Here is an 18,092-nt window from a genome sequence, read left to right as displayed (position 1 = left end):
CCGTCCCTACGCTGGGAGGTTTTTCGACAACTCTTTGTGTCGACGCAGCCTCCAAGGGTCTGGCCACTGTCCAGACCTTTTATATGGTTCTTGCTTCATTTGCTGGTCTTCTCCGTCTCCAAACAAGGGCTGAATTCCTCTCCCACAAAATACAGAAATATCATAGTGCTTACATGTCGATTCTCATTCTCCCAAGAAGGAAAGAAGGTTTGTGCTGATAGAGGACAGAAATACCCTAACCTGTGTTTAAGCTGACTATACAAGCCTCCAGTTGTCTTTGGCTATGTAATCCAATGCTTGGTCAGCAATTCTAACTGCTGAGCCCGTGTGTGCCACAGTTAACATGCACATGTGAATAAAACTCATAACAGTACTGTCCAGATACAGTGACATAAAGAAAAATGTAGTATTACAGTAGTGCTTTGGATACACTCCCTCCACTGGTCCTTCCAGCGTAGAGGCGTCCTGGCTGGGCAATTACCTCAGCCGTACACCACAATATATTGTAGTAGCCGAAGCCCGCCGTAGCATATGGCGGTGTAAGAATAGGAACGGAAAACGATGAGAAATGAATTCAGAAATCAAGAAGAAATAAATACTTCTTGAAAGACGCAGGTGTGAATAGGCGTTTTGGTGGTGACGACAGATAATGAGTTGAAAGATCTAGCCCTAGAAAAAGCCACGTACAACTGACCGTGGCTGAAGACTGGTTGTTAGAATTATTGTGAAGAGTAAACAGCATGTGGGATATCAGGTCTGCGCTCCGGTCTTTGGGTATCCAACAGTGCATGTAGAATTTCTGGCCAAGCAGGATTACATGTGAAAGTGATAAATAAACGAGGCTGTCCGAATTTACATACTATGGCCATGGGATCCTGCTGGTTTTGTTGCATGTATCTTGGACTTCCTGGAAATGTAGACGGTAATATGATGATTTGCCTAAACGTACGTTTTTATTGTCAGCGTTTGCTTGCAGTGCGTCTGACAGTCCTTTGTATCGTTCCATGCGCAAATCTTGTTGATCTAATCTGAGATAGTTGAGTCACGCCCCCTCTGTTTTAACATACACATCTACGACGTACTGTTGGAATAGTGTGCTGCTGGAGTGCAAAATACTAAATATATTCCTCATTGCTAATCTGTACGCGTAAAATTGGCATTGAATACGCCTTCTTCGCTTGGTGGTTCTTTTATCGGTAACATGTTGTAAATCTTTGTGCCAGCCAATTTCTCCGTAAGGGAATAAAAGTGGGTAAACCATAGGATTGCAATTCATATTGAGCGTGGAAATCTGTCTACAGGAGTTGCCTATGGGACAGATGCAAATGTCCCTTTCGGCAGGCGGTTCGCCATCTTCTCCGACGAAAATCGCTGCAACAGTGGTGTGACACGTCGGGAAATTGTATCATCGTAAATCCTGCCTAGGGTTTTCCTCGAAAAGCATTCGTACAGATGCTGTTGGATTGGACTGAGCGATTTAAGCATACTGCAGATGCTTGGCGAGAAATGCCGTGTCAGCTGCGTGTGGGCGGGACCGGTTTTGATGGTGGACGTGGGAGGAGAGTTAGAGTTGGTGGGCGGGACTCTGTCATGCGTATCCCATGATGCTGTAGGAGGATTAGAGTTGGTGAACTGGGCTCTGTTGAGCGTATCCCATGCTCTTAGAGTTGGCAGGCGGGGCTCTGTGAGTTGGTGGGCGTGGCTCTGTCTTACTTGCGCTCACTTAGTGAATTATATATATATATGTTTAGTCGGAGGTTCATGCTCTAGATCAGTGAAAGGCAACCTTCTTCGAGTCCAACAATTTTCTTTCGCGGCGCACCTGAGGAACTGCCCATAAATAAAGTCGTGACGACACAATCTATGGACAATCGCCAATAAAAACAGTTAATTTTACATGTTTGAAAGACATTTATTAATAAAGGAATCAAAGGATAAATCTTAAATTTAATTAATGTGAACGTTGAGATTGTTTTTCAGCACATATGAGATTGATGCGAGGATCAATTTTCGAAAGACAGACGCGCATTTCCTTGTCGATCATTTAAAATATATTTTTTTAAACATTATCTTTTTAATCAACCAAAAGTTCAAAAACACTAGCAATTTTAAATATTTTACAAAAGTTTTCGCAGCGCCCCTAGAAAATTCCGTGGCGCGTTGCCCGACAATGCTCTAGATGCTAACAGCAAATATTCAAGAGCCACATGCTGTTTTGTGTTCTGTCATTGTTCAAGTTAAACTTTTTACTGTGCTAGTATGGAACGACACAGTTAAAAAGTCACGCTTGAGTATACTTTGTTATCTGCAGGTGTTTCTTATAGCAACAACAGATAATTCTTAAAATAAAGACAAGTGTAGCCAGGCCTTTTGTAACAGAATCCCGAGAGTGAGAATGAAAGCCTGTGGCCCATCTATCTGGGGGCTCTACTCCGTTCAGTACTCTAGTTCAGATTTGGGGGTTTGGTCACAGTGAATTCAGCAAAAATTCAGACTTTTGTCATTTCTTTCCTCATTTCTGTTGATCATCATGTCAAAATGCCACCATGATCCAATTTTGTACAACAATAAAATACACAAATCCTGAGGGGTGAGTACTTTTTATAGGCACCAAATGTGATATTTGTTACGTTAAACACACACATCTGTGACTATCCTGAGATTTGTCCCATGGTTCTAATTATGTTCATATTGCATTTAACAGGTAAAGATTTAGCGGCAGTTCAGCGAACACTTATGGCTCTTGGCAGTGAAGCAGTAACTAAAGATGATGGGTATTATCGAGGAGATCGCAGCTGGTTTCACAGGTACAATACTTTTCTTTTGTCCTTGTCTATGCAGTGCTGATGGCATGGTGGCTCAGAGGGTAGTTATGCTACCTCATTACCTACTTACCTGGGTTTGATGTTTATATGGAGTGTAAATGTTTCTCCCATGTCTGTGTGAATTTTTTTTTACAGGCATGCATGTTTTGCCCTCATCCCAAAGACATGTACAGTACATTAGTCTATTTGGCAATTCTTATACACCAGAGTTAATAAGGCATCTAGGGGTCATAGCTCCATGGCATCAGATGTTAGCCTGAATTTGAAAAAATAAGTTTGAGCATGTTGTGCTATGTTCTGTTGTCAACAGAGTTGAACAGGAACACAGCTCAGAGTTTTAAACCTGACCAGAATGCATCTGGCAACTGGTACTTGACTACAGTTAAACACATGAGTACCAGTTCAGTAAAGAATTGTTTGAGGATCAAGAAAAAATAAAAAAAACAACAGTTTACTTATATAGTCAAAGAAGTTCAAGGCCATATTAAGACCCCCAAAGACCCCTAGGTGACTTGGCTCCTTAACAGAAAGTTGATCATACTGATATGCAGACAGCTGGTCATTTAATACTGCGTGGTATTTCTCACTGTTGATTACGGCGGGACACTCGATCGTTTCATCCAGTGGTTGGCCCCTTGCTGTCGTGGGCCCCTGGGTATTATGCACCCACAACACCGTGATGGCAGATGTGCCCTGGTGACATGGCCAAGAACTAGAAATGCTGGAGCAATGTTTACACACACAACTTCCAAAGAAATCATATACAAAAGTTAATGTATCAATAGATACAATAATTTAATTTAGTTTTCTATATTATTATTTGGACATACTTTTTGTTGACAAGTGTATATACAGTATACACTGCATTGAAATACAACCCTCCATCCATCCATTATCCAACACGCTATATCCTAACTACAGGGTCACGTGGGTCTGCTGGAGCCAATCCCAGTCAACACGCGGCACAAGGCAGGAAACAAACCCCGGGCAGGGCGCCAGCCCACCGCAAATACAACCAAGTAATAGTCAAATAAAATAAAATCCATGCAATATGAACATACAAATGTACAAATGTGGGCCACATAGCTTTATACTGTTAATACTCCTAATGAATGATAAAGTAAATCATAATAATCTGCTGATAAATTAACTTAAATAACGAGGAGAGGAAAGCCCAAGTTCAGTATTCTTAAGCATTTATTTATTTGCTGGGCTAACATCTTACTGGTTTTTTTTGCCTCCCTCTTCATAATAATAATATCTTGGTGTACTGTAAGTAATTGTTGCTCTGTTACTATCGGGGACAATGAACTGAATTTTGTCTTTTTTTTGTAATGCACAGTGGTGTATTGTATATTCAGGATTTTGCCTAGTTCACCATATCGTGACTTTTAAAAGGACAGCACGGTCACACCCAACAAGAGCTATCCTGCACATTCTGTGGCCTTTCTCTTTGAATTCTTTTCCTGCTGTTCCTTTGAAGCCTTGTAAGAAATGCGCCCTAAAACTCGGCTCTATGAATGTCAGCGAGGTCGCTTCTTCAAGCCATGAAAGAAGCACATTATGAATGAACTGAATCATCATCAGATTCTAATTGCTTGATTATCTAAATAACCACACCAAGTGCCATTTTTCAGTTTAATGTATATCCCCATTTAACCCCTGTGATATTGGTGCTTGGTTGGCGCCGACCCAACACAGACTGACACCAGAGGCACGAGCAAAATAAACAAAAAGTCTTTATTATCTTCAGCCATGGGACACATCTTCCCCGTGTCCCACAAGCCCTACACAGTCCTGAAACACAAATAAAACAGCCGAAATCACACTCTTCTTTCCTCCACTATTCCCAGGGCAGCTTCGGCCTCCTCCTCCTCCCAACTCTGGCGCCCTGAGTAGTGGCTGCAGACTCCCTTTATAGCCCACCCGGAAGTGTTTCAGGGGGTAATTAACCTCAGTTAGGCTGCACTTTCGGGTGTGGCTGCGTTGCCGTCCACATGGGCTCAGGAAGCTTTGCAGCTCCCTCTGGTGGTGGCCACGGAGCCCAACCAGGATGGGCTCCAGTGTTCATATTATGGGCCCGATGCAGCCCAGGGGGGCTGCCAACAAGTGTTCCGGAGGGTTTAGTGTGCATCCCATGGCTGCTTCCCCGGATCCAGTGTCGAAGGGGTGTCCTGGCCGGGCATGTGCCCTGGCCATCTTCCACACCCCCAAGTGACTGTTTGATTTTTAAGACTTAACTCTTGTCCTGCCTCACATGTGGGGTGATGTACCTCTTTCTTGCCTCTTGTGTGTTTCTCTCTCATGATTCTGGCCTCTTTCTCCTGTCAGTGAGTCTTCATCCAACTCTAGATCTGCTGTCCTTTGGCCTTAGGGGATCACAAAACCGTCTCCCAGGGTCATTTGCAGCCAAGCTACGGAATCAATTCTGGGCTCAGCACTGGCATAAAGGGTTGTTCTTTCACAAGCAGTTTATGTCTGCTTTGTTGGATGGTGTGAAGCTTTCATATGTTAATTGATTCTGGCCTTTATTGGCTGGGCATCCAACCTGAGTGTCCTGAAACAGCTGAATTAGTTCATTTTTGGGTACTAGATAAATAAGCAGTTTCAGGATGCCAAGGATATGACAATTCTCTGCTTTGTTTTCAGATGGATGGATATGTGAGAAGGCCAAAAGTGAGAACTGTAAAGATCAGTTGTTATAGAAATATGCGCCTGAGTTTGCAAAACAGGATTTAGGACTGAAAGGATTAAAATGTAGAATGCATGATTGCCCTTTTTGAATACTGAAAGGGAGTGCACTTTTAAGTGCATTATAAATCACAATTTCAAGGGTAACAGACTTTGCCTTAATGCTTATGCGCTTTCATTTCTGCTACAGGCATGATTATAAGTCCTCCTTCCAGTTAGTCTACTCATAAATAAATGGGTAGATCATTGACATCAGAGATTCTACTTCGAGATTAGCTCATTGGATCTACAGTTAGGGTTCTTCCACAAGGTCATCAGTAGATAGCAGACAAACTGTTTTATGAAAAGAGAGGGGAGTTTAAAGACAAGCTATAGAAAACTGAGTGGAAATTTATGAGCATTTTTATTATTAGAAGAGGGGAGTGGTACTGGGAACACAGGAAAGTAACACAGGAAAGAAGGAGGAGACCCCAGAAGGCCTAAGGAAGAGAGAGAAAGAGTGGAAATTGTGAGTGTCTGTTTCTTTATCTGATAAGCTGTGATGTGGCCTGTCAGATGGCTGTTGAGGTTTGTGTCAGTTGTCAGAGCTGTTTTTACTCACCCAAGATTCACACAGAACTTACTTTTTTAGTAGCGGCTCATGGGAAGGCAGAGCCAATCCTGGCTCCAGTGGGTGTAAGACGAGAACCAGTTCTTCTATACTTTATTTACTTACATTATTGCCATAACAATGTCATTAGCATGCATTTTGACGTGGTGAAGCTGATGCAATTAAATTATGAGCATAATTGTTCAATATGATGACAGAAATAATTGTTATTTCCTAACATCTAATAAATAATCCACCAAGCAAAAACATTCAGACATATGTAAAATTTGTTCAGGTGACTAGTCTCTCTATTATAAAAAAAAATCTTGGAAGGTGACGAGATGTGATTGTCTCAGAGACACTTTAACGTCCCGCGAGATGACAAGAGCTTATGGAAGGAGATTTGGAAATGTCCTGCATGGTTATGTCAGACACATTTCTTGTAGCGAGAAAGAAACGATATTCACTCACGGGTAGTTATACGTTGGGTTGTCACGATGCAATTACAAACACGGAATCAAAATTCAATGTGATATTGATGAAAAGGTAAAATATGTAGAATATATGGACATAGATGATATGACAGAGGTGTGCTGCGCAAAATGCAGATCATACGGCACGGCAGCAGCAGCAAGCCAGCAGCTGATCGAGCAAAGAGGAGGTAAAAAAAACTGTGTCTCCCATTGTATCACCATTTAAGAGCGATTGCGTCTCCTTGGTGGGCGTTCAGCCCCATTTTTCACACCGCGAGTGGCAGAGACGTGAAGTGATTGGTGCATAGTGCAGGTGGGGTGGGGAAAGGGGGGGTGTGTGAGCGAAGCGAGCAGGGGGTGAAGCCCCCTAGTTGTTAAATAAATGCATCTCGCAGCTTGTAAGTACATGAAATCTGTTAGTCCTTAGTATTGGTAAAGCCATATTAGTAGGAGATTGTTTAGAACTTGTCCGTTATATTAAAAATCATCAGATAAACACTTCAAAGGCTTTACATTTCAGTCTGAAGGAGTACTCCACAACACTTCCTCTATCCGTTTCTTGCCCTTGGCAGAGATGTTAACATACAGTACCACACATTGACAGAGAAGACCAAAACAGTAACAGACCGATACTGTGAACTGCCTTTAGGCCAGCAACAATTTACACATTCTATTCAGAGGGAATCTCAAACTTGTTGATCGCATTACCTCAAAGATGTCATATTGCAAGACTGGGAATCACAAATGACATGACCTTGCTGTGCAACACCTTTCAGAAAAGTGTCACATTTCCAAAGTCAATAACATTCTATGCATTCTACTTCCAGGTGAGCGCTCACTGGTTGTCAGTTCTCACATACACACAATCTCAGCCCATTCAACTTAAGAGTTGCAGGCCAGTCTTGACTGAGTTACTGAGGGTGGAGAACTGCACGACTGGTGGTCACAAGAGTGTGCCACAACTGCCCCCAACATGCCAAGATTATATAAATGAGGTCTATGAGTAAAAATCAATGGAAAAGTCATATAATGTGACATGGCCTTAAGATACCGTTTTTATAAAAAAAATGCTCAGGTGACAGGTCTGTGTTCATTGAGCCCACACGTAATGTCTGTACAACGGGGGTTAGAGTGGTCATCTTAAAACACTTTGGAACCTTTGCTTGGTTTACTAAGAGCAAGCTGACTGTCACAGGATTTACATTTCCCTATTAAAACAAGGTTGGGCCTGATGCTTTCCTGTGGTTCTGTCTGAAGGAGAAGCCACTGTGATGATGGTTCATGTACCAAACCTGCAGTAGAATTTCTTTCCTTTGCTTAGAAGTGAGGGCTCATCATCAGATACCTTATGTTTCACTTGTGATGGTGAAGTCGGCTCCTTGCTTCCTCTTCAATAATGGGAGCCTCTTGAGTGTGACACCAGCAATAGTCATGACTGGGATGAGTGTGACAGATGAGGGCAAAAACATCAACCAAGGGGATGGTGAAAAGTGCAAGTACTTTTATTAAAATAAATCCACAAAACACGTGTTCCAAAGTACAGTGCTCAAAACTGCCAATAAATAAATAATCCATAAAATGAAATTTGCTGTGGAGGTTAAAATCAGTTAAAAACAAGGTTAAAACAACACAGTACAGGAAACTCACTTTAAAATCCATAAGCCCTGGTGCATTCCCTTAAAACTGACACCTCTACGGGTTATCCTATTTGGACTTCACAGTCTGGAGAGATGTCGACCAGCAGGTGCAGATACCCAGCTCATCTGGCCCGTGTCGCCCACCACCAATCCCACAACGTCCTCAAGGAACCCAGAGTCCTGCTCCACCCGAACCACTGCCAATCCAGGCTCCACCCAGTGTAGGTGCTTTGTACTCCTACCGCAGCCGTCTTAAAGGCTCCTTTGGGTGAGAGCATCTCCATAGCATAATGGTCGCTCCTACTCCCAAAGACGCTCAACAGGAGCGAACTACAGCCCCCTCCTGAGCAATGGCCACTTGTTCCTCCTTGGGGCTCTACCCCGTCCATCTGTTTCCACTCTGTTCACCAGCTTGTTTCCTCTCTCTTTCTTCTGCCTGCTTCTCCTGTCCTTTAACCTCCGCTCTAACTGTCTGTTATTATTTTTTCGTCCTACCCGTTTTAGGCTGGGGAGCTGTTTTAGGGGCATCCACGTGATTGCCGGTCAGGGCTGATAAGGCAATCAGACTGCCCACAGGTACCGCAAAGGCAATGCATGGATGGCTGAATGCCTCACACCAACCTAGAGATGGAGTGTCTTAATAATAATAAATAATACATTTTATTTATATAGCACCTTTCCCATGCTCAAAGCACTTCACAGAATTTAAAAAAGAACAGCAGGGTATACAGTATTTAGCATTGTGCAAACCGGCTAAATGAATAAAGAAGATTAAGACAGTAAATTCAGAGAAAAAGCCTAACAGACAACATAATTGATGGTCTAGCACACACACATACAGGTTACATGAGCATCTTGACAGAGAGTTAAACTGAGAGAAGGGTAATAAAGTCAAGTAGAGCTAAAAGCCTTCCTGAACAGATGAGTTTTGAGTTGTTTTTTCTAGATAGATAGATAGATAGATAGATAGATAGATAGATAGATAGATAGATAGATAGATAGATAGATAGATAGATAGATAGATAGATAGATAGATAGATAGATAGATAGATAGATAGATAGATACTTTATTCATCCCAGTAGGATTTTATATTCGATTTTGTAAGACACAGGGAGCCAGTGAAGGTGGAACAGGATGGGTGTGATGTGCTCGCTGCTGCTGGTTCGAGTAAGGAGTCTTGCTGCTGAGTTTTAAATAAACTGGATAAGCTTACGGTAGACCACTTGCACCTGCTCCAACTCCCCAATATGAGCGAGTTCATTATTTATTTATTAAAACGGACAGTTTTTCTGAGCCACAGACCCGCTATATACCACATCACTTTGTAGTCAATAATCATCTTACAGATAAATCTGAGAACAATACACAAACACAAGGCATCTCTGCAATGATGAAGAACTGTACTATGCCCCTCGACAGTTTGTGCTGAGTTGACTGAAATTCTGCTAAAGTCTCCAATTCAACAGAATACACTGGCAGCACTGGGGGTAAATTCATCACCATTTTAACAAGAACAGGGTTCTGAAATATCTCTGCAGGTGCATTTCCCTGAACAGTTGATTCACTTTTTAATGTTTATTAGTTGACTACTCAGTTGCCATAATGTTCATTACGAACAATGCATTACACATCAGTTTGCTACAACATTAAAACCACTGAGAGGTAAAGTGAAGAACATTAATTATCTCATTACAATTGCACCTGTCAAGGGCTGGGATAAATAAAGCAGTTAGTCCTTGAAAGAGATGTGATGAAAGCAGGGAAAATGGACAAGAATAAGGATCTGAGTAACTCTGGCAAGGTGAGGTATTCCTGATATGCAGTGGTTAATGCCTACCAAAAGTGGCCCAAAAAGGACAACCGGTGTACCAGCAGCAGGGTCATGGGTGCCAAAGGCTCATTGATGTGCATAGTAAGTGAAGGCAAGTCCTTCTGGTCTGATTCCACAGAAGAGCTACTGTAGCACAAACTTAATGCTGGCCATGAGAGAAAGGTGTGAGAACACAGTGCATTAGAGCTTACTAAGTAGCCACAGATGGGTCAGAGTGCCCATTCCTGACCCCTCTCTTCGTCCGAAAGCACCTACAGTGGGCGCGTTAGAACTGTACGATGGAGCAATGGAAAAAGGTAGTCTGGTCTAATGAATTACATTTTCTTTTAGATCATGTGGACATTTGGGTGTGTTTGCATCATTTACATGGGGAACCGAGGGCAGCAGGATACACGAAGGGAATATGGCAGTGCAGTGCTCTTTTTGTTCCACTTGGGTCCTGGCATTCATGTGGATGTTACTTTGAAACGTACCACCTAACAAATGATCGTTGCGGATCATGTACAACCCTTCATGGCCATGATATTCCCTGATGGTAGTGGCCACATTCAGCAGGATAATGTGCCCTTTCACACTGCAAAAAATTGTTCAGGAATCATTTGAGGAACATAATAAAGAGCTTAGGGTGTTGATTTGACCTCCAAATTCCCAAGATCTCAATCCGATCAAGCATCTATCTGTGAGATGTGATGGAAAAACAAGTTCAATACAAGATGGCCCCACCTCTCAACTGACAGAACTTAAAGGATCTTCTGTGAGTATTTTGGTGTCAGACACCACAGGTCACCTTCAGAGGTCTTGTGGAGTCCATGCCTTGACAGATCAGAGGTGTTTTGGCAGCACGAGTGGGCCTAGACAATGTTGTGGCTGATTTTATTCGTGTATATAGCTTTTTAATTGTTTATGATGCTATGAAGCAGAATTTAGTTCTCAATTGACAGATCTTAGACACTGTTAATTTCAGGCTGAAAAGTACTCTTATTATAATTTCAATGTTAATCATGTAATGTATTTCAAATTTAAAATGGCTGTTTCTATAGGCAATAGTTTTATATTCCAGCCCTCCTTAACTTATACAGTATTTAATTTATGGAAGTCCTTTCGTATTTAGGGATTTATGAGATCTTTATATAGGCAAAATGCTTTGACTCTTAGATTGTCTATATCTTGAAAAACTTAATTCCTTCAATGTATCATGTTTTTCTACTCACAAATCAGAATCTTTGTTAAAAATAACTTGCCTAACTTTCCTAACCTTCTATCAACATCTGTGCTTTAAAATTATTTTATTTACTAATGATAACATTGTCAGTATTTCTATATTTTATTAGTTAATATTATGGTGGACATCTCTGAAATATTGTGGGCAACACTGGGAAAAGGACTTCTTTATTAATATCTCAGGGGATTGAACTCAAATATATTATAAACTCTTCATCAACTCTACATCAGTCTGTGAAAAACATTTAGTAATTTATCTAAAGATTATGCATCATTTAAATCTTTCTAGATTAAAATTATCTAAAATATGTCAGTGACAAGACCCCAGTTGTGAATGATGGCTTCGAGTTCCAGCCTCACCAGGTGCCTCATGTATAAACGGTGTGTACGCAAAAAAATGTTGTGTACAAACGTTTCCACGTTCAAGTCGCAATGTATAAAGCCTAAACTTGCTGTAAAGCCGCGCACATTTTCACATTAGCTCCAACCTTGGCGTACACAAGTTCTCTGCTCAGATTTGCAAACTGCCAGAACCCAGTTTCAAAGCAGTGCTTTTGTTCCAGTGTGGTTTCCCTTTCGTTTTTAGATCCACATCCCTGACGCGGCATTATAAATACACTGAAATTAACCACATATTGTTTATTAGTCTAATGCATCTGATTGTAATTAACCTGTAATAATATAATGGTCCACCGAATGGTCAAACTATTCTAAATACCATAACTGCTTTAGCATTGGTACTCTCACTGCACCTTCTTTTTCTTCTTTCAGCTGCTCCCGTTAGGGGTTGCCACAGCGCATCATCTTTTTCCATATTACTCTCACAGTACCACTCAAAGTATTTATATCACTGTATCTGAGTGGGGAATCACAGCTATACAGCAGCTGACTGGAAAGAGAATTATTGGTATACAGCATCAGGCAGCCATGCTGTCTATTGAACTGCTCTCATACTGCAAACGCTTCAGAGCCTTTCCTTGGCGTTCAGAAACAATTTCATCCCAAGAACTCTAAACACACTCAATCAGTCCATCGAGTGCTCCTTGTAGAATTGTTTGTATTTATAAGTACAATTACCTCACTGTAAATTTGTGAAACAGTTATAATATTGCACAACCTGAGCACTTTATAAAGAGCGTATTTACATATGATGACGATATCATTTTAAGATGAAATTCAACAAAATATGTTTATTATATTAAACAGATAAAATTTTAACTTCATTTAAATAATCTATATTGTTAATCATTAAAAATCTTAGGACACGGTGCCGCAGCACTAGTGAGGAGCTGGCGCTCCGTTCACGGATTGTTCCTGCCTTGCGCTGTATTCTTGCTGGTGCTGACATGACACTGGAAGGACAGATGGATAGGATAATTAAACACGTACTTTGAAGATATTTCAATGTTCCTTAGAAGTTTTGAAGAATCTGCGTTCTAAGCTTACAGATAGCCTAACGTCTATTACAGAGCTGATTGTGTGGTGGTTGGTTACTTGGAGAAAGAAAAGGATGGACAGGAATTGGAGGTTAGTACGTTTGAAAGAGACAGTACTGCTGTAATAAATTATTTCATTGAAGGTCGCGCATGGCACAGCAAGCATCTTGCGTGAGGCATGAACAGTCACTGCTCCACCGTGTTCCCATGTGTAATAACATGCTTTAACTCAACTAAATCATCATGAAAATGACATCAAGTATACATGTCAGTATTTTAATTATTCGGAGAGCTGTAATATCACAAATGTAATGGATTCTGTGTCCTGTCGGAGGAAGAGAAAGCCCATTTAAGAAGTACGTAGTGATTCACACACATAGAGCACATAGAATATCAAATACAAAACAAAGCATTTAACGTGCTACTTTAGTTACGATGGGATTTGAGAAACTAGTAATTTAAACAATTATTTACAATTGTTTTTTTACAAACAATTTATGATGTTCTACTTTAATGACAAAATAAATTATATGATTAAGTGGAAATTTAGAGATTAAAGTTGACATTTCATGCTTTTTTCCCTACTGTGTGCCTATTTTTTTTTTCTCTGTACCCTAATAAGCTTTCATATGACGTTCAGACAGTGGGCTATGATTCGCCTTTTCACAGCGTCTTTGATATCTGACAACTTGTTTTATATTTCGACTTTGTGAACTTAAGCTTTCAAGTTTCTCCAACACTGTATGTCACTTGATCAACTTCTTTTTGTTTATACCAGTGTTTAAACCAACAAATAGTTTGTTTTTCCTTGCCACCGCTTGGTATTTGCTGCAATTCTTCTATAAACCATGCTTTTGCCATTGCCTTTTCACAGACCGCTGAGCTTAAGGGCAATTTATATTCCTTTGCATATTCAAAGAGGCTTAATTCTGGGAGGAGACGGGGCAGGACAGCAGGCACGTGCGTTACTTTTCACACTGACCGGGATTTATGTAGTGGAAGAACGTGGAAGATGACGTTCGCACAGATTTATGCATCTGGATTTTTTTGTGCATACGCACATTTACACTTTTGTCCGTACGCCATATTATAGTGTGAATTTTTCCCACGGCGTTATGCATGAGGCCCCAGGTCATGTGTTCTGGGACTATTCTAAATTATTTGGGAGAAGATGTGTTCTTACCCATCAGAAAGTATCAGATTTACAATCATCTAACAGCATGAGCCTAGAAGATGTAGTAATAACTCAATAAATAGTTATCTTCTAAATTATGTTATTAGATCATTAGCTGCTTTTGTTTAACTGGAAAAAAACTTAGAATGTCAAAATATATACCGTATATTCTCGTGGATAAGTTCTTCCGTGGATAAATTGGGATTTAATTTCACCATATAATTTCCGGTATTTTATAATATCAGTCGTATAAGTCGATCTGGAAAATTCACACTATTGATCCAAGAGATTATGATACGCTAATGCTCTCCTGAAAGTGTAAGCATAGAGCACACAGCCTTTTTTTTTATCCGTATGTATTGTGCCTACATGACCAAACGGTAACTCCCAAACTATTCTGAAGCGATGTTTGCTGTCTTTTGTGTTTTTTGTATCTCACACCCTAATACACCTTTATCGTAAGAGCATTCCTTATCTACAATTGAGCATTCGATCAGAAGAAAATATGAAGCTGGTTTTAAATTAAAAGTCATTGACATGGTAAAAGAAATTGGTAACTGTGCTGCTACAACAAAATTTGATGTGTCTGAGAAACTGATGCGAGATTGGAGGGAGCAAGAAGATGTTAAAAAAACATTAAGGGTTGCATTTTTGAATGGCCATATAAGTTGGGGTCTGATTTTATGATCGATTTTTTTAGGTTTCAAGACCCGATTTATACAGGAGTATATATGGTACATTATGTTTGCATATATTTTTTTCTGAATTTGGCAAGAATTTATTAATGTTATTCTAAAATAAGCCTGCCAGGCATTTTAATTGATTAAAATGTATTGTATTATAATGGGTTATATTATAATGTTATAATGGGCCTTTTTGTCAAAACGGATGGGTTCTTTTTGAGTTAGTGTATTTTCATTCTTTGAAATTTTGGTTGTATTTTTGATTGGACTGTGGTTTATGCATTTTAATTATATGCTTTATTACAATTTATGTCTGATTGTTTATTTATAACTTAAAATAAAAAAGTAACAGAAAAAACTTAATAAAAATGTAACAATAAAAAAGAAAGGTAGCAAAACTGTTTTTCTCTCCTGCAGAAAAGCACAAGGAAACAGAAGGGAATTTTCTGAAGAACAACTCAGGCAAGGCCAGAGCTTGATTAGTCTCCAGATGGGCAGTAATCGAGGAGCTTCCCAGTCTGGAATGACAGGATATGGGATGCCCCGTCAGATCATGTGACGTACTTTACCAAAACTGGGAGATTTGCTGCATGATCCAGGATGTCTGTTTACACCTACCACCTTAAAAATGGCCAGACTGCCTTTGGATACAAGTTGTTTATTCCCTCAGATTGCAGTATGAATTCAAGAAAAATACAATAAAGCTTTAATATTTTAAATGAAGGACTTAAGTAGTAGGGTGAAGGACTTGAAAGAGTTATGTAAACTGTAGAGAATAACACTACACACTGACATGTGAATTTGCGTCTTTTATGTATCTTATTTTGCTTAGACGTATTAAAGGTTGTGCTCATTTGTTTTACCCAAGTACAGAAACCTTGTTAATGGAGGTGTATCTTACTGTGTATTTAAAAGTTGTATTTTAAATAAATGTTTTTTCTGATCTAGAAATTAGTATGTGTATTGTGTTTTTGGTCAAATGCTTAGAATGTTGAATATTTAAGTCATTAGAATTAACACTCAAATGTAAACATAAATATATTTTAGTGGGACGCTCTCATGGTGAATGGGTTCAAATAACTGACAGGTAAGTGTGTATGTGGTCTTTCCATGTCTAAATGGGCTTTGTCACTATGTTATTTAGTCTTCATGCGTTGTAAAAACGCTCATCTTATGTTGAGTGTATATTCTAAATAAGCTCACTGTGAGTGATTGTGTGTGTGGATGAGTCCAACCAGACAGGAAAGGCTCCAGTCACCATAACCTTGAGCTGGATAGAATTGGATAAACATCGTCTGCTTCTGTGCTGGTATTGTTCTGAAGAGACATGCAAAGAAGAATTTCATTGTATTGTACACGCTATGTACACATCAAATCAACCAAAACTTTTCCATTAAATGGAAACCAGAGCCAGCCCTGGTAAAGTCAGGAGCAGCCCATGGATTGACCCCTGGCGATGCTTAGTTTGCCTATTTTAGAGCACAATGACCAATTGAAACATGGATGCTATGGCTTATAAAGAATTCAAACTTAATTGGTCTTTGCTGCAACTGACCACTGGAGGTAAAGCAGATATTTCAAGAACACAGTTTTTTTTCCCCATGATTTGATGTATAACTTCATGATCTGCCCCAAAATAAACTCAGACTACCCATGACCACTTTGAAGAAACCAGTAACTGTCTTGACCTGTGAAGGTCCATCCATCCAACTCCAGAACCCATGTAACAAATTCAGTGAGCTGGAACCTAACCTAGAGCAAGACTTGAGCCTATCAAGATGTGTTAATTGTATTAAACAATGGCTCAGGGAGTGTGTTTGCTTTGGCTATTAGTTTAAGTAATCAAACTTAAAGCTAAACCTGATAGTAGTTTACCATATACACTGTAAAAGGTCTGGATATCTGTGGTAACATTAATCAACATGGGAAAACAGTGGTTAATGCTACATATGTGCAGATCCAGCATCCTCCAATGTAGTTGTTTTCTGTGTGGTGTCTGTATGATCTCCATACAATGAAAGGACAATATAAAAGTCACCCACAGATGGTAAAGGTACCCAAATGTCTGATTGAACACAGGCATCTTAAGTCGACACTCAAATAATTCACTAGATTCTGCTGAACTCAACATCAGTGGGGGACTGTCCCATAACCTTAGAGCAATGGGCTCGAATGTGCCATCCCCAGGAGTCGTTATTGTGCTACAAGGAATCAAAAGGAGGTCTAACTGAGCAGACTTGCGATCACGGCCCGAGGTGTAGTGCTGAAGGAGGTTTGTGATATATTGGGGAGCTTAACCATGCAGAGCTCTGTAAGTGATAACCAGAATTCTGAACCGGATCCTAAATTTCACTGGAATCCAATGTAGAGAATGTAAAATTGAGGAGATGTGGGACCATTTGTGCGAACATGTTAAAAGCCTTTACTCAGAGAGGCGAATAAAAGGAATTGCAATAATCCAGATGTGATGAGGTGAATACATGGATAAGCATTTCCATCTCAGCACTGGTAACAACAGTTCTCAGCTTGTTTGAGTTTCTTAAATGAAAAAATGAGTGATGGAGACACCTAACCTGCACATCAAAACTCAGATTGATCAAATATGACACCTAAATTATGTATAAGAAGTAGACATGGTAGAATGTTTTTGAGTAACTATTAGGTTCAAAATGGGGCTCAGGGGAAAAATTTAAACCTCAGTCTTCTGAGAGTTTAACTTGAAGTAGTTGACTAGTAGCCAGTTATTGGCCTTCTTCAGTCGATCAAAGACAACTTGTGTAGTTGTTTTGGTTTAAAAGAACAATAAAGCTGTAAAAATGGTAGGAGATACCATTAAAAGAATTGATCATTTGAGCAAGAGGGAAACATAGACAATGAAAACAAGATTGGACCGAGGACAGCTCCTTGGGGCACCCCCAAGTCAAAGAGGCAGAAGCAGAAGTATACTCACCCACAGAGAAGGTGAGACTTCTATCAGATAAATATGAGGTAAACCAAGTCAAGGCTGAAGCAGTGACACCCACAGAATGATTTAACCTTGTTAAGAGGGTCTTATGGTCAACCATGTCAAAGGCTGAAATAAGATCAAGCAGACCTAACACTAATACATCATTGGACACTTCAAGGACTGCTGTTTCTGTAGGAGACCCATAAATGAAATGGTTCTAAAAGAATCACAATTGATGCAACAATATTCAAAACAGAAGAATTTTGTTGTTAAGTTTCTCTTTCATTTTGCTGTTTATCATGCCTTGCCATCTTTTATAACATGACTACCCTGATGTTATTCTTAAAGTGACATGTGAATCACGTACCTTGCAACCACTTGGCGTCATAGCAATGTGACACACAAAATGGGAGCACCAGTGAAGACCATAAAACACAGAATGGTGATATTCATACCAACAGACACAAAATGACAGTGCCCATCTAACAAGAGTCTTTTGAAATGGTGACAAGCCAAAGTCATTTAAATATCTGTAAAAAAATTACACAACAAAAATGGAGCATTATTTGTATTCCATTACAGCC

At 40.0% G+C, this 18,092-nt stretch overlaps 1 protein-coding gene across 1 annotated transcript in view; it reads left to right on the top strand.

Annotated features, from left to right (window-relative positions):
- tagln3b (transgelin 3b) overlaps positions 1-15,506 on the top strand; it is a 42,922-nt gene extending 27,416 nt beyond the window's left edge. Inside the window, exons 4-5 of the mRNA XM_039745512.1 lie at positions 2,705-2,807; positions 14,979-15,506. Coding sequence (XP_039601446.1) covers positions 2,705-2,807; positions 14,979-15,120 — 245 coding nt within the window. The 3' untranslated portion in view covers positions 15,121-15,506. The remainder of the gene's footprint in view (positions 1-2,704; positions 2,808-14,978) is intronic.
- Positions 15,507-18,092: the final 2,586 nt, after the last annotated feature.

The sequence above is a fragment of the Polypterus senegalus genome, chromosome 2, assembly GCF_016835505.1.
Source record: "Polypterus senegalus isolate Bchr_013 chromosome 2, ASM1683550v1, whole genome shotgun sequence".
NCBI lineage: Eukaryota > Metazoa > Chordata > Cladistia > Polypteriformes > Polypteridae > Polypterus > Polypterus senegalus.
This window is presented reverse-complemented; position numbering and strand designations above follow the sequence as displayed.